Below are 25,898 nucleotides of genomic sequence, written 5' to 3' on the forward strand. Positions count from 1 at the left end.
GAGCTGGAGGAGAAGGCTGTTACGGCTGATAGGAACCAGGCTGAAATCTTGGAGGTGCAGATGCAATTGGCTGAGTATTGGCAGGAGCTGGAAGTGATGTGCTCTTCTTGGGAAAGGATCATAGTGCAGTCTGTAAAGCAAGAGCAGCCTCAACGCTGAAAAAGAGACCAGGGAGCAGGAGTGTTTGCTGCTGCCCAGGGAGCTGACTAAGCTCCAGCCAGGGTTGAAGTCCAAGACTGAAGGGCGAGGTCCCTGCGACAGGCAGATGGCTTGAGCAAGGAGGGACATCAGCCGGCTGAAGCTAAGAGCTGCCCTGCCACGGGTCTAAAACCCCGAGATCACGATGCTGCTGCAAGGCCAAGCAGCAACCGGACCCGTGCTACAAAGAAGGGGTCTAGTCCAAGGAAAGAGGAAGATCTAGACAGTGCTATGGCCCAGAATATCATTCCAAAAGTACCGTGAGTCTGGGAAGTGCAGAAACAGGGGCACCTTTATGGAGTGGTAATAGCTGTAGGAAAAAGGGTGCAGGCCTTAGTGTTTGAAGGTTGGGCTTGGACAGAGACGTTTTCAATTCTGATGGCAGCCCTTGTGTTTGTATCCAGGGAGGCCCCACCCAAGAGCCCAAGCAGTGGTCAGTTCAACCATGGGGAAAGTTCGATGCTGTTGACCACAACTGAAGTGGACCACAACCCTGGACTTCTGAAAAGCAGACTTAGACTCCCTGAGGGAACTGATGGGCAGGATCCCCTGGGAGGCTAATATGCAGGGGCAAGGAGTCCAGGAGAGCTGGCTGTATTTTAAAGAAGCCTTATTGAGAGCCTCAGGAACAAACCATCCCGATGTGCAGAAAAAATAGCAAATATGGCAGGTGACCAGCTTGGCTTAACAGTGAAATCTTCGGTGAGCTTAAACTCAAAAAGGAAGCTTACAAGAAGTGGAAACTTGGACACATTACTAGGGAGGAGTATAAAAACATTGCTCGAGCATGCTGGGGTGTAATCAGGAAGGCCAAGGCACAATTGGAGTTGTAGCTAGCAAGGGATGTGAAGGGTAACGAGAAGGGTTTCTACAGGTAGGTTAGCAGCAAGAAGAAGGTCAGGGAAAGTGTGGGATCCTTACTGAATGGGGGAGGCAACCTAGTGACAGAGGATGTGTAAAAAGCTGAAGTACTCAATGCTTTTTTGCTTCGGTCTTCACAGACAAGTTCAGCTCCCAGACTGCTGCACTGGGCAACACAGTATGGGGAGGAGGTGAGCAGCCCTCAGTGGTGAAAGAACAGGTTAAGGACAATTTAGAAAAGCTGGACGAGCACAAGTCCATGGGTCCGGATCGAATGCCTCTGAGGGTGCTAAAGGAGTTGGCTGATGTGATTGCAGAGCCATTGGCCATTATCTTAGAAAACTCGTGGCAATCGGGGGAGGTCCCAGACGATTGGAAAAAGGCAAATATAGTGCCCATATTTTAAAAAGGGAAGAAAGAGAACCCGGGGAACTACAGACCGGTCAGCCTCACTTCAGTCCCCGGCAAAATCATGGAGCAGGTCCTCAAGGAATCCATTTTGAAGCACTTGGAGGAGAGGAAGGTGATCAGAAACAGTCAGCATGGATTCACCAAGGGCAAGTCATGCCTGACCAACTTGATTACCTTCTATGATGAGAGAACTGGCACTGTGGATATGGGGAAAGCAGTGGATGTGATATATCTTGACTTTAGCAAAGCTTTTGATATGGTCTCCCACAGTATTCTTGCTAGCAAGTTAAAGAAGTATGGATTGGATGAATGGACTATAAGGTGGATAGAAAGCTGGCTAGATTGTCGGGCTCAACGGGTAGTGATCAACGGCTCGATGTCTAGTTGGCAGCCGGTATCAAGCGGAGTGCCCCAAGGGTCAATCCTGGTGCCAGTTTTGTTCATCATCTTCATTAATGATCTGCATGATGGGATGGATTGCACCCTCAGCAAGTTCGCAGATGACACTAAGCTGGGGGGAGAGGTAGATATGCTGGAGAGTAGGGATAGGGTCCAGAGTGACCTAGACAAATTGGAGGGTTTGGCCAAAAGAAATCTGATGAGGTTCAACAAGTGCAGAGTTCTGCACTTAGGAAGGAAGAATCCCATGCACTGCTACAGGCTGGGGACCGACTGGCTAAGCAGCAGTTCTGCAGAAAAGGACCTGGAGATTACAGTGGACAAGAAGCTGGATATGAGACAGCAGTGTGCCCTTGTTGCCAAGAAGGCCAACGGCATATTGGACTGTATTAGTAGGAACATTGCCAGCAGTTTTGGTCCCCCCACTACAGAAGGGATGAGGACAAATTGGAGACAGTCCAGTGGAGGGCAACGAAAATGATTAGGGGGCTGGGGCACATGACTTATGAGGAGAGGCTGAGGGAACTGGGCTTATTTAGTCTGCAGAAGAGAAGAGTGAAGGGGGATTTGATAGCAGCCTTCAACTACCTGAAGGGGGGTTCCAAAGAGGATGGAGCTTGGCTGATCTCAGTGGTGGCAGATGACAGAACAAGGAGCATTGGTCTCAAGTTGCAGTGGAGGAGGTCTAGGTTGGATATTAGGAAACACTAATTCACTAGGAGGGTGGTGAAGCACTGGAATTGGTTACCTAGGGGAGGGGGTGGAATCTCCATCCTTAGAGGTTTTTAAGGCCTGGCTTGACAAAGCCCTGGCTGGGATGATTTAGTTGGTGTTGGTCCTGCTTTGAGTAGGGGGTTGGACTAGATGACCTCCTGAGGTCTCTTCAAACCCTAATCTTCTATGATTCTAAGTAGCTGGGTTACTAGTGTTACTAGGACACTGCATGGGCAGCCTTCGTTCTGGCATTTCCTGACTTCTGAGTGCTGGACTTTCAATTTGGATGCTGTTCTTTTAATAGAGTTTTTTGTGTGTAATTGTGATACACCTCACACAGATGTTGTGAAGTTTAATTTATTAACATTTGTGGTCCTCACATGACGGTTGCTGTGGAAGAGCAAAATATGATTAGACATTTTACAATATTTTATCTTAAAAAGGGGCCTTGCCCAAATACACATTTATCGCTAGCCAGCCTCTCTAATGGTACTTTGATAAGATGCTTTTCACCCGAGTCTCTCAAAGTGCTTTCCAAGGCAGGTAAGTATTATCGCCATTTGACAGATAGGAAACTGAAGGGCAGTGACTTGACTTAAGCTTTGTCTTCACCATTTTTTTTTACCATGTGATAACTAAAACGTGGTAACATCCTCGTGTGGACACGGCAGTTGTGCTTGTCATAGGTCAGCTGTTCGAGGTGAGCCCTGCTGTTTACCTTGACCTGTTAATACTTGTGAGAGCGACATGATTGCCTTGCCACACTACGATGGCACTGTGTGTTACTGCTGGGTGTTAGCTTACATGTGATGAGAAAATGACCTTTTGTCCCAGTGTGGACACATCCTTAAAGATTCCACCACGTCCCTGGCAACTTGGTCCAGCGGCTCATTATTCCTGACAGAAAAGGGGTGTACAAGAGACATGATGGGCCAGGGATCTGTAATAATACTGGCGCCATCCAGCATCCTGGAGCAATCGAGGTGGGTTACCAGCGTCTCACGTTTGTGGAGAAACCTTTGGAAGGAAGATCTGGGCTGGGGGGGGAGAAGGGGGTAAGCTATGCAACAGCTTACGGCCCTGTAGTGAGTCGGCATGGCTCCCCTCCGCCTCCGGCAGGGTAGAGCTTCTTCCGGAAGTATAAAAACCCGCCACCAAAGCTCAGTAGTAGCCAGCCGGCCGGAGAGAGCAGACGTCCCGGACCGAGCTCCCGCCTGGGAGACACCGGCAGACCGCAAACCGCCTGCTGACGCCCCGCGCCGGTCTAGCCTCCCTCTCGCCAGGTACCCCGAGGAGGACTGGCCCAGCCTGCCCCGGACCCGTTACCCCGAGGAAGACTGGCCCAGCCTGTCCCGGACCCGGTACCCCGAGGAGGACTGGCCCAGCCTGCCCCGGACCAGCGGCCCCGAGGAGGAGTCAAGTCTGCCCCGTGCCAGCTATCCCGGGGAGGAGCTACCGAACCAGCCCCCCAGCCCCGCCACGGAGGAGCCGATGCTGGTGGACTGGCCTGAACCCAGCCCCGCCGTCGAGGTAAGCCCCGAGGGGGAACTAGGAAGTAGCCCGGGGGTAGCCGACCCCGGTCAGGCTGCAGAGGCCTGTGAGCCGATGTCAGTGTGTTTCGGTCAGGACACCCCAGACCAGCAGCGACAGTAATCGCTGCTAGGGCCCCGGGCTGGGACGCAGTGGAGTGGGTGGGCCTGCGTCCCCCCCTGCCACCCCTACACACGGGTGGCAGGCTTCCCCCTCACCCAACGCTCAGGTAGGAACCTGGGCCCCCTTTACCTACTTGTCTGCTCAACCCCTGCCCCAAAGGGGCTTGAGCTGTGACTGTTTGTGCCCCGCCCTGACCCAGGGCCTGGGCTCCTTTAACCGCTGTTTGCCTAGCCCCTGCTACAGAGGGCCTAGGCCCCTAGACTGCTGTTTGCCTAGCCCCTGCTACAGAGGGCCTAGGCCCCTAGACTGCTGTTTGCCTAGCCCCTGCCACAGAGGGCCTAGGCCCCTAGACTGCTGTTGGCCCAGCCCCTGCTACAGAGGGCCTGGGCTCCTTGAACTGCTGTTGGCCCAGCCCCTGCTACAAAGGGCCTGGGCTCCTTGAACTGCTGTTTGCCCAGCCCCTGCTACAGAGGGCCTGGGCTCCTGTACTGTTGTATTATCCAGCCCCTGCTCCGAGGGCCTGGACTCCGTAACTGTTGGTTTTTCCTCAGCCCCCACACCAGAGGGCCTGAGCCCTGAGCTAACCGGTTGTTGATTTCGGCTGCAGTGAGTCGGCGTGGCTCCCCTCCGCCTCCGGCAGGGTAGAGCCCCGACTCACTCTACTACAGGCCCCTATGGGCGAAATGCATTTTAAACAAATATTTTATGGCTTGAAGACACTACCTGGGGGGGGGGGGGAGCATTTAGCTCTTTGGTGCTCTAGAATTTGCTTTGTGACTGGACCAGAAAACAATCATTTGTATTTAATATGATCCTATAACGGACACTTGTCCATAGCTAGCGTTGGATGCTGCAGGGAGCCCAGGGCAGGAACCATCAGACCCAGCTCAGAAGGAGTCAGTTGCTTCCTATAAAGGCCTTGGGGACTGAACGTGTCTCCCCCCATCCCCTGGTGAGCACCCTGACCAGCTGGCCTCTCTCCTTGGCCCACTGCATATTTAATCATTTATCCCCAGTGGAGCAGCTTCCACTGGAGAGACTGAGGGAGCCCCCATCGCAATATCCCAGAGCTCAGTGACCAGGGCACTCTCCTGCGGGGGGGGGGAACAACCCCTATTCAAACCCGTCTCCACATCGGGGGGGTGTCAGGAGCTGAGAAGAGGATGGTCAGGCCTAGTGCTTGGAGCAGCAGCGGTCGGGCCGGGGACTGGAGCCAGGGGTCAGCACAGGAATCAGGAGCGGTGTTGGAACAAGGCTGGAGCAGGAGCATTCTGCCAGCACCATCAAGCCGTGGGGGATACTCCCGGCGAGGTAGCCACACTGAGCAGACTGGAGTGGGCTGCTCTGTATCCCTGGCGTGGGGGTCACCGGGTTAGACCTGCGCCTGTGGCTTGGCCAAGCCCTGGAGCCCTGGCGGAGGGGTGACTTATCAGCTCAGCAGCACTCTTCAGGCTCAGCGCTGACTCATTGCAGGGGGGATTGAACCTGGGTCTCCGGCATCCCGGGCGCGCACCACAAACCCAACGTTTAGCACGACCACCAGCTCTTCGCTAGCATGGCTGGCAAACACCATGCTGGGAATCCCAAGCAGAGACTGGCACCTCTCTGGGACCCAGAGTAAGGCACTTGCATCCCTTTGAGGGATGGGGCTGTGGCCATCTCGTCCTCTGGGCATTTCCTGCTGGCTAGCTTAGGTAGCTCCCCATTCAGCACGCTGGCTGCGGTGGATCCCTTCCTTGGGTGCCTGTCTCTGCCCAGGCATTGGGTAGGGAGCCTGGGGGCCTAACTCTGGGCTGTGGACTCCACTGGGAAGCAAGGACCTAGGTCCCTTTTTGGATCTAGCCCTGAGGCCCCTGTTGTAGGAATGGAGAGGGAAGAGATGCCAGAGATGGGTTTTCAAATGCACTCGCTGTGAAGCAAATGGCAAAACTCCCATTGACTCCAATGGAAGCCGAGACTGGAAAGTCCCACCCCATGTTCTTCCGCAGAGAAGTCCTGCCCGGAGGCCTCCCAGTGAACGAGTTCTGTCTCCAGCACATAAACTCCCCAGCCCTCAGCTGGGCAGATCCTCGCATGCATCTGGGGCCCACTGACTTCACTGGGACTCTGCATGGCTACAAGGATCCACCTCCTGGGCCAGGGCACTAGAAAACTCTCCTGCAGTCAGATCCATGCAGGGAAAAACTCCCCAGACAGACTTCAGTGGGAGCTGTGCCGGCGGGCAGAGCGCACACGTGTGCAATGACTAGCCCCAGGACCCGGATTCGATAGGAAAAGGAAAATCTTGTGCTGCGAGCTGAAAGGAGAGCTGGGTTGTGGATAACTTACCAGACGGGTTTTGACGTCTTTAGGCATGGATACATTTCCGCCCATTATTAACCCTGTGTGTCTTAGAACCATTCTGGGCCGTGAAGCCGTCCCCCGGCTCCCCAGGCCTAGCGTCACTGGCGGCAGCAACTGAAACTCAGCAGTTTGTTGGTAGTACAAGAACCACAGCAGCGTGGGAACGAGGTCCAGTCATACCTAGGGTGCGAAGGAGTCGTGCTGCTGAGTGCTCCAGGAGGAGGTGAAAACCTCGCCTCAACGCCCCGGCCATGAGGGGATGGCAAATGGGTGAGCGATGGGTCCAGGCCCAGGGACGCCCCATATGCCATCCACAGCCACAGAGTCATGGATGCAGAGACACGGGCAGAAGGGAGCACCGTGATCATCAGTCTGCCCTCCTGGGTGACACAGCTCAGGGACCTGCCCTGAATTAATACCTGGTTGAACTAGAGCAGATCCAGTCTTGATTTAACACTGGAGAAGCTCTTGGGACGTCATTCCAATGGTTAATGACCCTCCCTGTTAAAAACATGCCTTATTTCTAGTCTGGGTTTGTCTGGCTTCGACTTCCAGCCATTGGCTCATGTTATCCCCTTGTCTGCTGGACAGAAGAGCCCCTTGCCACAGCTCCGTTCCCCACACAGGTACGTACAGACTGTGATCCAGTCGCCCCTTAGCCCTCCCCTTGTTAAGCTAACCAGCCGAGCTCCTTGAGTCTATAGCACGACAAGCATTTGTTCACATCCTTTCATCGTTCTTGTGGCTCTTCGCTGACCCCTCCCCAATTTATCAACATCCTTCACCAGAACTGGACACAGGATTCCAGCAGTGGTCACACCAGTGCCAGATACAGAGATAAAATAACCTCTCTGCTCCTACTCGATTCCCTTGTTCCTGTTTCCCAGGATGGCATTAGCCCTTTTGGCCACAGCGTCACATTGGGAGCTCATGTTCAGGTGATTAGTTGGGGATTGGTCCTGCTTTGAGCAGGGGGTTGGACTAGACACCTCCTGAGGTCCCTTCCAACCCTGATATTCTGTGATTAGCCACCACAACCCCAAACCTTGTTCAGAGTCCCTGCTTCGCAGGATCGAGTCCCCCACCCTGTACGTACGGCCGACAGTCCTTGTTCCTAGAGGGGTACATTTACATTTGGGCACTCTAAACTGCAAAGTGTTTGCTTTTCCCAGCCTACCAAGCAATCCAGCTCTCTCTATATCAGTGACCTGGCCTCTTCATTATTTACCACTCCCCCAATTTTGTGTCATCTGCATATTTTCTCAGCGATGATTTTATATTTTTTCGGGTCATTGATAAAAATGTGAAATAGCGTGGGGCAGGGGTTCTCCACCTTTTTCTTCCTGAGGCCCCCCCCAAGATGCTATAAAAACTCCATGGCCCACCTGTGCCACAGCTGGTTTTCTGCATGTACAAGTCAGGGACGGCGCTGGGGGTAGCAAACAGGGCAATTGCCTGGGGCCCCATGCCAGAGGACCCCCTGCAAAGCTAAGTTGCTCCAGCTTTTTGGCTTCAGCTCTGGGTGGCAGGGCTCCGAGCCACAGGCATCAGCCCCATGCGGTGGAGCTTCGGCTTGCTGCCCTGAGCTCCAGTGAGTCTAATGCTGGCTGTGCTTGGAGGAGCCCCTGAAACCTGTTCATGGGCCCCCAGGGGCCCCGGACCTCTGCTTGAACCGATCTTTGAGGGACCCCACTAGAAACACACCCATTCAGTGATAATTTACTGTTTACAATTACAGTGGGAGACCTATTAGTTGGCCAGTTTTCAATCCATGTAATGGTGCCATGTTGATTTTGTATCCTTCTAGTTTCTTAGGATGTTGTGCAGTACCAAGTCAAACGCCTAACAGAAGTTCAAGTCTATTACATCAGCACTATTACCTTTATCTACCCAACTTGTAATATCACCAAAAGATATCAAGTTAGTTTGACAGGAGCTCTTTCCCATCAACTCACGTTGGTGGGCATTAATATATTACCCTTGTTTAATTTGTTATTAATCAAGGACTGGATGAGCCTTCTATTATTTTGCTGGGGGTCAATGTCAGGCTGACAGGCCTGTAATTACCTGGGTTGTCCCATTTATCTTTATTGGCACGTTAGCTTTCTTCCAGTCCTCTAGAACGTCCCCTGGGTTCCAAGACGTATAGAAAATCAACATGAATGGTTCAGAAAGCTCCTAAGCCAGCGCTTTTAAAATTCTTGGTTGCAAGTTCTCCAAACCTGCTGATTTAAAAATGTCTAACTTTAATAGCTGCTGTTTAACATCTTCCTGAATTACTGCTGGAATGGAAAGTTTTTCATCATCACCATGTGATGTGACCGTGTCATCTGGCTTTTCCCCAACTGTAGAACAGGACCATTTATGCTAACATGTGTTCCCTGATCTAAGTAATAGACCACATTTCCCCCATACTTCCCAGAACCAGCAACAGAACCGAGGTACCCCGAGACCGGTAACCACTAGATTAGACCATTCCCTATTCCCCAGCAATAGAACCCAGGAATCTGGAGCCCCAGGCCCGGCTGTAACCAGTAGATCACATTGCCCCCAATTCTCCAGACTGGGACTATAACCTGAGTCCTGCCTTCCCTGCCTGGCTCTAGACCCGGATGGGCAAACTTTTTGGCCTGAGGGCCACATCGTGGTTCCGAAACTGTATGGAGGGCTGGGTAGGGAAGGCTGTGCCTCCCCAAACAGCCTGGCCCCCGCCCCCTATCCACCCCCTCCCACTTCCCGTCCTCAACTGCCCCCCTCAGAACTCCTGACCCATCCAACCCCCCTGCTCCTTGTCCCCTGACCGCCCCCTCCCGGGACTACCCGCCCCTAACCTCCCCCCCGGGACCTCACCCCCTATTCAACCCCCCCTGCTCCCTGTCCCTGGACTGCCCCCTCCCGGGACCACCCATCCCTAACCGCCCCCCTGGGACCTCACCCCCTATTCAACCCCCCTGCTCCCTGTCCCCAGACTGCCCCAACTCCTATCCACACCCCTGCCCCCTGACAGCCCTCCCGGGACTCCCACACCTATCCAACACCCCTTGTTCCCCGTCCCCTGAGCGCCCCCCCGAATCTCCGCCTCATCTAACTGCCCCCTGCTCCCTGTCCCCTGACTGCCTCCCCGGGCCCCCTGCCCCTTATCCAACCCCCCCGCTCCTCGCCCCCTTACCATGCCGCTCAGAGCAGCATGTCTGGCAGCCCCGCCGCCCAGAGTGCTGGCAGCACAGTGAGCTGAGGCTGCAGGGGAGGGGGACAGCGGGGGAGGGGCTGGGGACTAGCTCAAGGGCCAGGCAGGACAGTCCCGCAGGCCGGATGTGGCCCGCGGGCCGTAGTTTGCCCACCTCTGCTCTAGACCACACTCCCCTCCCCTAAGAATGCCACCAGCATGCCACAGGCAGATGTGACTAGCCCAGCCAGGTTTATCTGAGTCTCCGGGTCCAGTGAGTGAGGCTGGTGAGGGTGTGTGAGGAGGAAGGCCCCTTTGGAGGCCTAGCGGCTGGGCAAAGCGCGGGGCCGGCCGCCATGACACACACAAGCAGCCCTGTCTTTTTTTACTTCCTCGGCTGTGATTTCCAAGCTGTCTATATATAGCACAGCTCCACAGCTTGTGCTGCCAGCTCCAGGCTGCCCTCCGCTCTGCTTCCATTGCTCCAGCCAGGCTGCAGACGCAGGGTCAGCCATGAACACGCCCCGCTGACAGCATGGCCTGGAGAGCCACGTGTTAAATAAAACAAAAGCCAAAGGAAATCAATTCAATCCGGGGGGGGGGGGGGGCAGGTTTGGCGAGGGGACATGGGCAATGCTCCTCATCTGCGTGTGTCTGCGCCCAGGCTGGCCTGGGATTCAGGGCCCACAGCTCGGCTTCCTCAGACAGCGGCGTCATGTCAGGACTCACTGGTGTCTCCATTGCATACGTTTTTGCATCTGTGTCTTCTCTTGTCCTGCTCTGCATTGCTGGGAGGCGGATTCTAAACCAAGGCAAAGCTCCCTGTCACACACGCTCCCCCCCGAGGTGCGTCCCTGCCATGCTCACAAGGCTCCAGCTGTTAGCTGCTGCAGAGCTGAGTGCAGTGAGGCCAGGGAGAGACGTGTGAGGGCCCTGGCCTCTCCCGATTCTTCTTTCCTCTTGCAGGTTATGCCCCTTGCCCACAGGCCTGAGAGAAAATCCCCAGGATGCCACCTGCTCTCCACAGGCCCACTCCTGCTCAGCTGCTGATCACAGCTCAGGTCTCTTGCTTTTCTGTGTCACTGGCTGAAAGTGAGACACTGACAGAGGCTCCGAAGTTGTAGCCACAGGGTCTCGTGCAAGGTGCTGAGTGGAAACATGGGGCGGCAGAGCCAAGATAGGGACGCCAGGGCCTTGCTGATTTCCGGAGGAAGGTTTCCGTGGAGGCCACAAGGAAGCTCTGATCAAGGGCTGGCACCCTCAGCCCCTAAAGGACAGCTCTTGTCTCTGTGGGTGAGCAGCGCCCCCTGCACTCCTTCCCCGCAGCAGTGTCAGGCTCCGGCCATACCCCAGGCGCTGTCTCTGAGGGGAAGGGACATCACGCTGGGCCCTGGCAGGTGCACCTTTGTGGAGCTGAAGGCGGCACAGGGTGCTTGACTCCCACCGCCTGGCCAAGAGCTTCTCTCCCTGGACTCTGGAGCCCTAATTCTCCTCCCCGCAGCCCGGGCTGGAAAGTCAAGGCTCTGAGGTTCCTGGGACAGCCTCCCGGCTTCCTCACACCCATAGCGTGGGAGACCTCACGGCCCCCTGGTGGGCTGGCCGATGTGGGCAGAGTCCCTTGCGTGACGACACAGGAACAGCAGAACCTGCGTTTGTTCCTGGCAGAGGTACCGAGCCAGCTCCCCGCACGGGGCTGACACCAAAACACTGTCTCTGTCTCCGGGCAGGAAGCACCTTCCCCCCTGCTTCCTCTCGGGGCACGGCCTGGGCCGGGGGCCCTTCCCTTCCCCTCCAGGGAGAGCCACACCTGTAGGGACCGGCCGTGGCTGTGCCACGCACTGACCCAGCCAGTGCAGTATCACGGTCACAATGCTGCACCCTCCATCCAGGAATCTCCACAGCCCTTGGAAGCCCTGATGAACTGAGGCTCACGCCCTGCCCTGCGTAGTTGGTACCATCCCCATTGGGCAGGTGGGTCACAGAGGGACCTGCCCACAGTCACACAGGACGGGGGAACAGAACCCAAGTCTAGCCCAGCCTTAGCCAGGAGACCATCCTTGCAGCTGCTGGGCCATGTGGCCCTGTGCCACAGCTCTGCCCTGGAACCGGACTGGGGTAAAATGTTCCCCCTCCCACCCTAGGCTTCAGCCACGGTTTTGGCCCGTCCTCTACCTTTGTCTCCATCCACCTCATAGCTGCGTCCACGTTACTCTGGGCCCTCACCACAGCATCCCGATGAATGTTGGCCAAGTGCCTGCCCTGCCTTCCTTCAAACCCCGCCCCACCTCACACCCCCAACGGGATGAGCCCAGGCCCCGTGGGGTTTGTTCCCTAGCGTACGCAGTGGTACGGCCCTCACACTGTGAAGGGGAGCTGGGTGCCAGGCACATTTTGTCCTTGGCCCAGCACCATTTGCCCTACTGCTGCCTAGGAACTTTCTAATCGCACAAAACCGAACACCTTAGCCCAACCCCTTCCCTGAGGCCCCACCCCTTCCCCGAGGCCCCGCCCCCCGCTCATTACATTCCCCCTCCCTCAGTGGCTCGCTCTCCCCCACCCTCACTCACTTTCACTGGGCTGGGGCAGGAGGTCGGGGTGCGGGAGGGGATGAGGGCTCTACTTGGGGGTACGGGCTCCGGGGTGGGGCCAGAAATGAGGGGTTCAGAGTGGGGCTCTGGGCTGGGGCAGGGAGTTGGGGTGTGGAGAGGGTGAGGGCTCCGGCTGGGGGTGTGGGCCCTGGGGTGGGGCTAGGGATGAGGGGTTTGGGGTGAAGAAGGGGGCTCCAGGCTGGGGGGTGGGGCCGAGGGATTCAGAGTGCGGGTTTAGGCAGGGGGTTGGGGTGCAGGAGGGGGGACGGGCTCTGGGCTGGGGGTGTGGGCTCTGGTGTGGGGCCAGGAATAATGGGTTTGGGATGCGGGAGGGGGCTCCGGATTTGGAGGGGGCATAGTGTGGGGCAGGGGATTGGGGCTCAGGGTTGGGATGCCGGCTTACCTCGGGCGGCTCCTGGTCAGCAGTGCTGCAGGGCTAAGGCAGGCTAGTCCCTACCTGTCCTGGCACTGCACTGCGCCCTGGAAACGGCTGGCAGGCCCGGCTCTTAGGCGGGGGGAGGGGGAGCAGGAGGCTCCGCCCCCCCGCTCCCATCTAGGAGCAGGACCCGCTGGCTGCTTCTGGGGCACAGCATTAGCCTGCCGTAGCCCTGCAGCACTGCCGACTGGACTTTTAATGGCCCGGTCGGCGGTGCTGACTGGAGCCACCAGGGTCCCTTTTCGACCGGGTGTTCCAGTCGAAAACCGGACACCTGGCAACCCTACTCCTGCCCTGGGATAACGCAGATGGGCCGAGTGTGGGGCTGTAGCAGCCGAGATCCTGGGCCCCAAAGCATTCTGCCTGCCCTGGGCAGAGCTGAGACCAGCCGGTAGGAGTGCAAGTCAGGAGAGCTGGGCTCTGCACTGACTCACTTGGGTGACCTTGAGAAAACAACGACCCCCGTCATATTCGAGGTGAATAGACAGGCAGAGCCCCAAGTCAAACACTGGGGATGGCACCATTAACAGGGAGGGGAGGGTGATTAACTGCTGGGCCAAACACCAAGGGAGTCTTCAGAGCCAGGCTGGAGGCTTTAGGGAAGATGCTTTGGCCAAACAAGCTATTGGACTCAGTATTGGGGTAATGGGGGAAACTCTGAATTGTGATTTACCAGAGTTCCGACCAGGTGATCTAATGGATCCATCCGGCCTTAAATTCTGTGAATCTACAGCGTGGTGAGTGCGCAGCCCAACCTAGCAATCCTCAGCAAGTTCTCACATGCACAAGAGGGAAGGCAGGTTGGGTGACGGGGGTTCTCGATTCTCCCAACCTCCACTTGGACAAACTCTGATCAGTCCCCCTAGTTGTGGAGCCGGCTTGGGCCGCAAGCCGGTCTGCACTAGTGCTCGCAGTGGCCTTTTTCTTTCTGCTGACAAATCCACCCTGAGCTCTGCAGACGGCTCCCTTCTTTGTAGCTATTCGCTGGCCGGTGTCAAGCTGCTCCCAGCCCTGGAGTTGTTCGGTTGGACCCTTAGCTGTTTGCGGTGTGTCATTTGTCACTTGGTATCACGTCTGCTTTCTGATTGGGTGGATGGAACTTTTTTAAGCAGGAGAATAGCCACCAATGACCATTCTTCTTCACCCCCCAAATCCCGCTGTCTCCACTCAAAGGGGAGTGTCAGAACAATGAACGGCCATTCCCCCTTCAGACGTTTGTAAGGCCGGGTTCCCAGGGGCACGGCTGTGGGTCAGGATCCAAGCAGGTATTAGCAAAGAATCTCGCACAAATCCACCAGCACTAGCTAGCGCCAAGGACAGAGGCTCTGTTCAAGGTGAATTCACGCTCCGCTTTGGGAGGAGGAATACAAAGCCCCAGCACTCCGCTCCTGTTAACTTCAGTGTCCCAGTCCCCTCATTAGCGCCTTGTCGGCTCACTTTGGGGAAGCTGGAGGGCTTTCAAGTTTCCTCGGCACCTCCTCTTTTTGTTCAGAGCGTCTCCCCGCTCCGAGGGTGGTTTATTAGCAGTAATGAATGCAGCCCGCGGGCCGCATGACACAAATGCTCATTGGACCTTGTTAGTGACATGTCACCAGTTTGGGTTTCTTTGAGTCTAACAATGGCTCTGCGTCCTAGGGTTTGACCTCCGCTCTCCTTCCCCATCCCTGCGATGCCGCATCCTAACCAGACTTGGCAGCTAATATTAAGGCTTCCTGACACCCAGTTAACTTCCGAAGCCTCGCTCCTCCCTTTGCATTGCTTTGCTTTGCGTTGCGGGCTCAGCACTGGGGGAATCTCACAGCCTCTCTGGAAACAGGGCAGAGTATCCGGGGCCAGGTGTGACCTTCCAGAGCCATCCCAGCCTCAGCGAGGAAGGGGGTGGGCACCGCAGGGACCTGCATTGTCAGAGGGGCCCTGGGTTTGGTCACAGAACCATTCACTCCCTCAGATCAGACAAAGCTCCCTGGGCCTCAGGGAGTCAGGCGCAGATCCCCAGTGGGAGTCAGGCACCTAAATACCTTCGGGCTCAGGCACCAACTCCCGTGGGCTCAGAATGGCTAGCTTCCGTAAGCCCTTTGAAAATGGCAGTCTCAATGCTAACGGTGCCAAGCTCTTCACTCAGCCCCTCCTGCCTCGAATAAGGGCAAAGCACAGGCCTGTGAGTCAAGAGATGGGGTGGCTCTGTCCCTGATGCTCTGCCCTGCTCTATGCCTCAGTTTCCCCATCTGTAAAATGTCAATTGCCATATTGCTCTTGTCCCCCCGGGGGGCTGTGAGGTTTATTTCATTCTAATATGTGAAATGCTTTGAGATCCGCAAGCCCAAGACAAGTTGTATTGCTGTTGTTATATCTCCCCAGTGCACCATCCTCCCCGACTCCAGTCTTTGACAGCCAACGCCATCTGTCCCCAGCAGATACACCCGGCTGTCACCGGAATCCAGCACCTGGGCACTTGTTCTGAGAGAGGAGGCCATGGCCCCACTGGGCCTCCCGGTTCCGGCACCCCTGCACAGAGCATCTCGGCAGACTCCATCCAGGCCCAGCAGATGAGACGCTCCAGTGCCTCGTCCCGACCTGTTTTTGCCCTTCTCCAGCCCATTGATGGGAGGGTCTCCCAAGCGCTTTCCAAAGCCGGCAGCCCCTGTGGGAGGCGCTGCCCCGCCAGAGGAGTTTCTCCGACTCAGGGCTCACGTAGCGTCTCAGTGCACACAGGAGCCAAGGCTGAGATTTCCCATTCTGGGTGCCCAAATGGAGACTCTTCTAAAGGGGCCAGTCAGCTTCCGAGGCCCAGGTAAGTGGCCACACTGGAGGCAGGTGCTGCAGTGGGGGGGTGAGGGGAGGAAACTCCCCTCCCATCGGTATACGGCGCCCCCTTCAGTCTGCTTCCAGACACTGCATTTTAGCCAAGCTAGCGTTTCCCGGCCCAGGATTGCACCTTGTCCAGCTGGGCTGGGGAGTGGTGTGGGGGTGGGGAGGAAGCAAATTCCACCTTGTGGGGAGCAGGCAGGGATGGTGTTTGAAGCTGCTCCAGGAGCAGGGAGGGAGACGGCGTCCCAGGATGAGGGTTAGTGGAATAAATGCAAGGGGCCCCCACCTGGCTAGCACCCCCAGAGACACAGGCGGGGCAGAGACCGGGCAGAGCGGCCAGGCGCTCCATTCGGGAAGTGGGATGAAGCTGGGGGCTGTACAAAGCAAAGGTTACAACTGGAGGGAGGCTGGCCCAGTGGTCAGGGCTCTAGCCTGGGACTTGGGATAGCTGGGCTCAGTTCCCTGCTCTGCCACAGCCTGTGTGACCGTGGGCAAGTCAATCAGAGCCTTGGTTTCCCATCTGAGGAGAAAGATGCTCCCGTTCTCCCAGCCCGTGGAGCTCTGCGGGCCCTGAACTGGGGCAGGGCCTCTCGCTGCTCCAGGTAAACAAGGACAATACTTCTCAATCGATCCCATTCAATGTTGCACTCCGGCCGGCGTCTCAGGGGAGGGCTGGGAAGCACCGCCGTGCCCTACACCGGCACCCTGAAGGAATGCACTCGTTAACCCAGCTGCAAGCCGCCCCCCAATTGCACTGCGAGGCCTGCGCAACGTGCAAGCAAAAGCCACTCAGCCTCTGTCAGAACCATCCCCGCCAACCAGAGCCCCAGCTGAGCCTGCAAACAAAAGCGCCAGTTCCTTCCTGCTGCTTTCCCAGAGCACGGCCAGCTGTTAGACAAAGGACACGTCGGCACTCACCAGACGGCTTTGCCATGCTCCAAAGGAAACGACAGGCCCCCCCAGCAAAACAATGTGTGGTCCTGGATGCACGAAAAGCCAGTTAGCTTAATGAAGTGAACCATTACAAGCTCCCGAGCTGCCTCTCCCCACGCTGGCCCAGATAGTCTCCTGCCCAAGCCTCAACAAAGACGCTGCCTGGGCAAGCCCTGCGGACCCTCCCTTGCTGGGAAGGAGCAGGGGCTCAGATGGGAGGGGAACAGCTCGCTTTGGAGTGACAGCCCAGCATTCCCCAGGCGGGTCAGCTGCCAGAAGGGTGCGGGGAATAGCTCCGAACCATCCCAGGCCAGGGTCCTGCTTAGAGAGCCCCCCACTGCCCTGGTCACGCAGCCCCCATGCCACGCTGCCAGAGCGGTGCTGCTCCAGCTGGAGAGTGCCAGGCCCTGACCTGGCTGCTTTCCTGCGGCACCAGAGCCCACAGCAGCCGGGTGAGCTTAGCTCACATTTTACACGTCCCCTTCCCTGCAGGGTGGTCTCCAGAGCTCACCCCCTCTGGCTGCGGGTCCCAGAGTGGGGGTTGTTATTTCAATGGGGACAGCTAGTGTGGCCGATCAGCCAGCCTGGGACCGCGCGTGGTCCACCTGCCGCCTGGGCTTCCAGCCATGCACAGCCAGGGGGCACATGGGCATGGTCCGTCCCCCCCGCCCAGGAGCTCTCCGCACGAGGGAAGCAGCTGGGTGTTGGTGCCAGGAAAAGAGTGTGACAGCGGACGCGTGTGCATGGGGGGGTATGGGGGCGTTGCCGGGTGCAGCTGCAGGGTTCCTGCCCCTGGCCCTGCTCAGAGAGAGTCTGACAGAGCCAAAGTGGCGGCGTGGCTGGAAGCGGCTCTGGGCTCCATTGAGAGGAAGCAGCAGGGCCGTGCCGCCCTCGCTTCTGACCCCGCTGAGCTCCCACAGCCGGCTTGGGAAAGGGCTGTTTATCTCCCTCCCTTTCGCCCCTGGAATTCACAGGGGCTGGGGCCCGGCTCCAGCCCTTTGATCTAAGGAGGGGTCAGTGTTTTCCACTCGAGCTCCCCGCAGTGAGGGAGGGAACAGGACGTTGGTGGCTGCAACTGGGCCGCCAGGCTCTGACCCAGGTCCCTCTGTAAACATCCCTCATGAGAAACAATCCCGTCCCCAGCCTGGTGGGAACAGCAGCAATGGGAATGGCCGGAACCTCCCTCCCAGCCGGCCCCAGCTCAGCGGCTGGCTCACGGAGCCTCACTTCTCACTCCCTGTGAGGCCAGAGTAACTCAACTGACTTTGCTGGCTGAAATCAGTGGGCCAGATACCACGGTGACAGGTCTCGAGAAGCAGTATAGCCCAGTGGGTGGAGCCCAGATCTGGGACTCAGGAGACCTGGGGTTTATTCCTGGCTCTAGCCTGCTGGGTGACCTTGAACAAGTCATTTCCCCGCTCCGTGCCTCCGTTTCCCCCAGTTAGAATGGGGACAGGACACTGCCACTGAGCAGGGCTCTCTGAGATCCTCAGGGCAGCGCTAGGGGGAACTGCCTCATCTCGCCTACACTGGAGAATCCTAAGGAACCGTGGGAGAGTTAGAGCAGCATAGAACAGAGCCTCTGCCCAGTCACTCCCCGACACTCTGGCAAGATGGCCTGTGACGAAGTGGGAATGTTCTTAATGTTTCCTCTGAATACTGTCGGGGTGCCTCAGTTTCCCCTATGCATTTCTTAAGTCGCTAGGTGGTGGGATAAGGGGGTGTAATTGTTGCAGAGCAAAGGGCCAGTGCACATAAATGGCCGACACTCTGTCTCCTGGCAACTAATGGCCGGGGCCCTTCCCCCCCCCCCCCTGCAAGGTGATAGCTAAAGGTGTTGAAGAACAAAGGAATCAGGTGACCTCCTGGCCCGGGAAAGGGACAAAGCCCAGAGGAGGAGGGGCTGGAGAGTTTCAGTTTGGGGCTGGCTGGGGACGTGGAGTGAGTGCAGACGGGGTTGTCTGGCTCACTGCCCCCCAAAATGGACCCAGCTGAGGGGTCCTGTTCTCTGTACCGACAAGCTCTGTTTTAGACCATGTTCCTGTCGTCTAATAAACCTCTGTTTTACTGGCTGGCTAAGAGTCACATCTGACTGCGAAGTGGGGGTGCAGGACCCTCTGGCTTCCCCAGGACCCCGCCTGGGCGGACTCGCTGTGGGAAGTGCACGGAGGGGCAGAGGATGCTGAATGCTCCAAGGTCAGATCCAGGAAGGTGAAGCCATGTGAGCTTCTTGCCTGGAGACAGTCTGCTCACAGAGAGGAGACTTCAGCAGAGTCCTGCCTGGTTTCGTGGGGAGCAGTTCCAGAGCGTCGCCCGGGGACTCTGTGACATGGCCACATGCTCCAGAAGCCAGGAGCACATTGCAAACCTAATGGGGCGCTGGACTCGGCACCCTGGGGAATACGCGCTCACAAGTTCACCACCTTTGTCTGCATGCAGAACTGGGTCCTTGGTGCTGCACTGTAGGGGTCAGGGGCTGTGGCCCCCAGCTGGGGCTGCCCTCCCCCACCTCCCAGCTGGTTTATTACTGGCGGGGGATAAATCACTGCAGCTGGGAAGCAGCAGCCAGGGTGCCAGTGTCCCAGGTGCTGCTAAGCCAATGCAGGGGCTCGCCCCAGTGCATCCCAGTTTATCCCCTCGCACGTTTCTTACACCCTCTCCCTCAACCGTGGGCAAGCAGATGCTGCCTGCCTCTCGCAGGGGCTGGTTGGAGCTGCACGGGGGGCGATGTAGCCAGGCTAGCGGGGGTTCCACCGGGGGGAATTAACTCAGCACTGCCTGGGGGCAGGCAGAACTAGATTAAGAGAGGGGGAAATGGGGCGGAGGAGCAGGGAAAGCTGCCTGGCTCCAAGATCCACCGGGACAGAATCCTCTCCCCTGGGAAGTGCTGGGACCCCCTTTGCGTGGGACGCTGAACGCTTGCCAGGCGTGTCCCGGCAGACCGGGGACGGGCTGCTCAGCCCACTGGTCAGCGCGTGTCACCGTCTGCTGCAGCGGAGGTTAGTGACGCCCTGCCCTGGCCTCGGGAGCACCAGCTGGAGAGACTCAGGTGTTGAGCCCTGGACGGCCCCAGTGCAATCCCTTGTGTCTTGGCCCAGACGGCGATCGTCACATTGTACCGGATGGATTGGGCACTGAGGAGCCATGCTCAGGCCTGGGGCCTCCTCCGAGACCCCGTGCCCCAAAGAGCTTCTCTGCGGCTTCAGAACGGGGCTCAAAGGGCTGCTCCTAACCCACAAACCCTAGGAGTTGGTACAGCCTTTGCTTTGCCCAGTTTCTGAAGCGATCCAGGGACCTGGCTTCCTCCCCACTCCCCCTCCCCCTCGCTGTGTGTCATCTGCAGGCTTTCCCGGGGATGATTTCTGGTTTGGGTCTAGGTCATTAATCAAACTGTGAAAGAGCGAAGGGCCAAGAGTCACTCCCTGCAGGACTCCACTGGAAACACACCTGCTCCATGACGATTCCCTGTTTACAGTTACATTTAGCCAGCTTGTAATCCATGTCATGTGGGCCAGGTCCATTTTATAGTCTAGTTTTTTGATCAAAATATTGTGCAGTATCGACTCAAATGCCTTGCAGAAGTCTAATTATATTTTACCTTTGTCAGCCAAACTTGGAATCTCATCAAAAAGAGATATCAAGTTAGTTTGTCATGATCTATTTTCCACAAACCCATGTTGACTGATATTATGTTACCCTCCTTTAATTCTTTATTAACTGACGAGTGGATCAGCTGTTCCATTATTTTGCCCGGGATTGATTTCAGGCTGACAGGCCGGGAACTACCCCCATTGTCCCATTTCCCTTCTTAAATATTAGCACACCATGAGCTTTCTTCCAGTCCTCTGGAACTTCCTTAGTACTCCAAAAGTTCTGGAAAAATCAACTTTAACATTCCAGAGAGCTCCTCAGCCAGCTCTTTTTAAACTCTTGGTTGCAAGTTCTCTGAACCTACTGATTTAAAAATCTCCAACTTTAATAGCTGCTGTTTAACATCCTCCTGAGTTAGTGTTGGAATGGAAAGTATTTCTTCATCATCTTATGATATATCTACATCATCTGGCTTTTTCCCAAATACAGAAGAGGAATATTTATTGAACACTTCTGCTTTGTCTGCAGTTCTACCATTTCCATTTAGTAATGGACCAATACCATTGCTAGGATTCCTTTTATTCCTAATATACTTAAAGAAACCTCTTCTTATTGTCCTTAACTGTGCTGGCCATAGATGCCACCTTGTGTCCTTTTGCTTCCCTTATCAATTTTCTATAAGTCCTAGCTTCTAATTTATATTCATTGCTATCAACTGCCCCCTTTTTCCATTTGGTATCTATTGTTTTGTTTTATATATATATATATCTGTTTTCGCTTTGAATTAACGGCTTGAGACCTGGTTTATCAGAGATTGTTTTACACTTCATGATCATCCAAGACAGCTATTCTCCACATTAATGATGCAGCTGGACAGACCAGGCATGGACCACTCTCTGCAGCAGCCTTCCATTTATCAGCTCCACAGGGTGATGAAAGGTCTACGCCAAATCTATAAAGCCCTTGGAAAGAGAAGATGCTCTTGTGGCTAAAGCCCCTGCTAACCTGGAAGAGAAGCCCTGGAAAGCCTCTGCCATGGATTTCACACAGAGCCCATACACCATTTGCTGCAGAATGGCTGTGTGGGAGCAGCATGCAGGCAACGCTTCCAGGGTGATGTTCTCTAGAGGTCTAAATCCAGCAGAAAACATGAAGATTCAGGGGCCCTGCTTCCCAGCCAGACGTCACTGATTGTCACAAAGCACCGGTGCTGAAGCCTCTCCTCCAGGCTCACTGGGACATGGCCAGTGGGCAACATCGAACAACGCCACGGGCATGTCGGTGGCACCGCCCACGAGAGGATCTCCAAGCACTTTACCGATGTCTGTTCACTTGGCCGCACAGCCCCCGCTGTCGGCAGATATTAGTGTCCTCGGTTTACACATGTGCACACCGAGGCCCCAGGAGAGGAAATGACTTGCCCAATGAATCCGTGCCAGACCTGGGTGCAGAACCCAGGAGTCCTGACTCCCAGCCCCTGCTGTCTGTCCTAAGCAGACAACCCGTCCTTCCTCGTGTGTGTGTGTGTGTGGGGGGGGGAGAGACTGGGCTCTTCCCTCCGTATTAACATTAGCAAAGGGGGCTGTGTAATTCCTGCCACTGCCCAGCACCACCGACCACCAGAGCATCTTCTAGTCCCATCACCTCCCCCAGCACTCGGGCACGAGGGGCCAGGCACGGCCGGGTGGCACGGCCTACCCCTGGGGGGCGGGCGGCAGAGGCTTGGGGCCATGGAAGGGAGGGCCCAGGGGATGGGAGCCCCATGGTTAAAGGGGGCTGGCAGCAAAGCTAGGGCAGGGAGCTCAAAGGATTGGGAGTGGGAGGAAGGCCGAGCCCGCCCTGGGGTGGGGAGTCTGCTATGAGCTTGGAGTGCGGGAGTGGCTGGGAGACAGGGACGGACGGGAGGTTGGTGGACACCCTGAGGTGCTGGTGGAGCTGGGACTTTTCCTGCCTGTTTCTCGTGGCTCAGGGAATCCTGGGCAAACCCGGGGGCCTGGGTTCTCAGCCAGGGGGTGGGGTCTTGATTTCACAGGAGACCTTTCCGTGTGGGAGGGGAGCTGGAGTCTGGCAGACAAAGGGTTAAGGTCCCTGGAACTGGTGCCAAGTTACCAGCCCCCTCTCCGCTCTCTCCCCCTCCCCGGCCGGTGACTTTGCTGTAACCCTAAAGTGCAGGGCTGGGAAATGTCCCTGGTGCGGCGGGGAAAGGAGGTCCAGCCCGGGCAGCCTCCAGCCCTAGCCCAGCAGCACTGAGAGCAGGTAAGTGCCAGCAGGCCACACCCAGGTCCCCTGGCACACGGCTCTGGGCCCAGTGAGTGCTGGGCAGCGCCCCCCGAGCCAGCAGCCTTGTCAGACGCTCGGGGCGCCCTGGCTGCCTGTGCAAGGAGGGAGGTTCAGTGTCTCAGGTCACGGCGCTTCGCTCGGCTCTGCTGGGGGGGGGGGGGGGGGCTGGAACTTTCTCGGCAGCTTGGCAGAGCTGTTGGCACTGGGGAAGTAGCCCAGGGATCCTCGAGGGGTTTGGAGATATCCATCCCTGGGAAGCCTGGCCATGCCGCACTGGCGCCCAGCGGCCCTGGGGCAGGTAACGGCTGCGGACCTGCTAGGCATTAGCAGCAGGAAATCTGCTCCAGCCCCGTCCCCTGCACACCGGGCACAGACCAGGGGATGGCGGCTCCTGCGCAGAGGGAGGCAGGTTCTCTAGCAGAGGGAAGTCAGGACCCCCCCCAGAGGATGTACCAGCTACAGGTATTTTACTGCACCCCTGGGGACCCTGATGCTCGCTCCCCACTGTCAGCTCAGCCTGCCCTGCTTTAGGATCCCAAGGACAAACAAGGACCTTCGCGGTGTCATGCTCACAGTCCCGTCACTGACTGTAGCGACAGCTTAACCCTGGACTGTGGCTCATGATGAGCATCCAGGTCATCTGGGAATTGTCCCGCTGGATCAGGGTCTGGTTTGGTGCTGGCACCAAACAGGCCCCAGGTACAGCCTGGCCTTGGGCTGGTTGGTGCGAATGCCGCGTCCCCGGCACTGCAGGCCCAGTCTCACCCACCAGTGCCGCTGGGAGCTCAGCCTGAAGCCCAGCAGAGCGAACGCGCGGCCCAGCGATGCAGGGCTGAGGCACGGGAGCAGGCGCTTGCTGCAGCCGCAGGACGAGCCCATTGCTGGGGGCAGCAGGACACAGCACAGACCGAGTGGGTTCTATTCTGGGAACCTCCCTCCCCCCCCCCCCAGCCCCCGGCAATAGGAACAAGTGGCCAGCAGTAGCCCAGCCCTACACATGCCTTACCTGGGCAGCTCCTGAACGGGCCCCAGGGAAGCAGGGTTCCTGGGTTCTACCCCTGGCCCTGCCACCAACTCGCTCTGTGACCATGGGCGACAGACACCCGCCGCTCTCCGGGCCCCAGCTGTGAAGTGGGGAGAGGGAGGGGGGCGTGGGTGGTTCCTGTGGTAAGACACTTGCAGCTCTGTGGGGAGGAAGCACGAGGAAGTTATGCAGAGCCCTGGCTGGGGGCACCAGGCAGCCCCCGGAGTACAGCTCTGTGAGGAAGGGGACGCTGGAGGAGGGGAGTCATTGGCTGCTGGGGTTGGAAAGGTGGCTCATGGGGCCTGTTTGGCTGCAGGGGCAGGATGGTTATGGACGAAAGCCAGTGGGTCCCTGAGCGCGAAGGCACCGTCTCCACCAAGCTCCTGCAGAAGGCGGGTGCGGCCCCGTTCGTGCCTGTTGGTGAGTGGGTGTGAAAGGGTGTGACTGGGAGGGCAGCGTGCCCTGGGACCCAGCGAGGGGACGGCCTCAGGAGCTGCTTCCTGGAGGCAGGAGGCAGGACCGGAATAGCAGAGCTGTGGCAGGTCACATCTGAGCCAGGGGAGCTTATATAGCACCTGCCCTGCCTGGCCCTGCATCTGCCCCGCGAGCTGCGTGGCCATGAGAGAGACGTGAAAAACCCTTCCCCACCCGAGCCAGGGCAGCTCCCGGCTTCCCACAAACGCTGGGTGCAGAGCGCTGGCTGGCGTGTGAACGGACCCGTCCTCAGAGCCCCAGGGAGGGGAAGAGCTTGTAACGACCGGCCCGTATGCTGACCGGCCCCTGCAGGTGGAAGCGCAGCACTGATGGTGCTACGGGTGGGGGCTGCTGACGGGAGCGGGGTAGCCCAGAAGCCAGGAAGGGTAAAACAAACCAAAACTAGCAGGGAGGCCCTTGGCCAGCAGCTCACGCTGCAGCATCAGTCTCCTCCAGGCCTGCGGTGTGCCCAGGGGAGCCTCCCAGTGACCCAGCTGCCACGCGCTCTCCCTCCCACAGGCATCGGGGGCTTTGCCATGGTGGCCGCTTATGGCCTCTACAGACTGAAGGCCAGAGGAAAGATGAAGATGTCTGTGCACCTGATCCACACCCGCATGGCTGCCCAAGCCTGCGTGGTTGGCGCCATCACACTGGGTAAGTGAGGGCTGGGGGTTGCTGGGGCCAAGATGCACATGGGCAGTAGCTTAGGGAAGCTGGGAGCACTGCCGGGGGCTGCACTCTGCGAGGCGACGAAAACCCCATCAGGGCGGAGGATTCTGCAGCTGCTGGATGGTGCGTTGGCATTGGCCACCTCCTCCTGGGGCCGCGGCCTGAGTCACGCAGAGGAAGGGGGGGGGGGGGGTCACTCAATCAAAGGGGTTTATTTGAAATTGCTGCCAGATCAAAGCGATTTTTGTGTGTCACAGACTTGGGCCATGAAGTCCAAGGTCCCTGCCCTCGAGTACAAGGGGAGACGCTGTGTCCCCACCCAGGACTGCTGCTGAATATCACCTAGTGCACCTGAATCACCCAGACTGTAATGGGGCTGGGGCTGTGAGCGGCCTCCCCTTCCCCGCCCAGTGACAACGCAGCCCCTCTCTGCCAAGATGCCAGCGGGCAGGGGGGCCAGGCAGCTGGGGCCCATCAGCTGGGCGAGGAAAGCAGGTGGAAGGCTGATGGGCCCCAGCGAGCAGCAGCTACGCTCTCTGGAGCACGCAGTTAGCAACTTCCAGCAGGCCGAGTGCGTCAGCGCAGACGGTGCCGAGGCCACGGCCGCTGGGAAAAGCTCTCAAGAGGCTTAGTCCCTGTCCCCGACAACTCCAGCTCGGCGATCCTGCATCAGCTCGCTGGCCCCGAGTCTGGTTGACACTGCGAGCCCTTGCGGCGCGACTTGGGCAATTTGATTTGCCCTCCTGCACAGCCCCAGCCGGAGCGTTTCAGCCAGCGCTGCCTGCAGCGAGGCCAGCCGCTTGCCACCTGGGCGAAGGCGAATCGCCCGCAGCCTGGGGGTAGCTGTTCTCTCCCCCTTTGCCCCTCCCGTTTCAGCTGCCTGCTCCTCCGGAGTGGGTGAAGTGATCCAGAGATCTCCAGGACAAACGACGCTCTAGAAATACGGGTTATTTATCTGGCACGTTCCTGGTGCCGTTGTCCCTTTCGCTTTAGGGCCTGTGCTGATGTCACTGTCTCTCTTGCAGGTGCAACCTACACTATGTACAAAGACTACCTGCTGAAACCGGCTGCAGACAGAGCCCAGAAATAGACACGAAGAAGCTGCAGAGGTGGAGATGGAGCATCTTAGGGCCCCAGCACAGTATTCTTCCCTTTGCATAACCTAGGCCCTGCCGCCCAGCGCTCCCAGGGGCTGCTGTTGTGTATGTAACAAATCCTGCTTTTCTGGTTTATAAAGTTACAGTTCAAGGGAGGCTTGGCCCAGTTCTTGGAACGTGCTTGGAGCTGGTGCAGGGGAGCTACAGGCGGCACTTGGAGCTGGTCAGTAAGGCAGGCAGTGCAGCGCAGGGT

General features: G+C 57.4%; 1 protein-coding gene across 1 annotated transcript; it reads left to right on the forward strand.

Annotated features, from left to right (window-relative positions):
* The first annotated feature begins 21,959 nt into the window (after window positions 1–21,959).
* HIGD1B (HIG1 hypoxia inducible domain family member 1B) lies at window positions 21,960–25,638 on the forward strand. The gene is made up of 4 exons (XM_065422754.1): window positions 21,960–22,024; window positions 23,722–23,825; window positions 24,399–24,533; window positions 25,574–25,638. The coding sequence occupies exons 1-4, from the start codon at window positions 21,960–21,962 to the stop codon at window positions 25,636–25,638; spliced, it is 369 nt and encodes a 122-aa protein (XP_065278826.1).
* Window positions 25,639–25,898: the final 260 nt, after the last annotated feature.

The sequence above is a fragment of the Emys orbicularis genome, chromosome 25 (assembly GCF_028017835.1).
Source record: "Emys orbicularis isolate rEmyOrb1 chromosome 25, rEmyOrb1.hap1, whole genome shotgun sequence".
In the NCBI taxonomy this organism is placed as follows: domain Eukaryota; kingdom Metazoa; phylum Chordata; order Testudines; family Emydidae; genus Emys; species Emys orbicularis.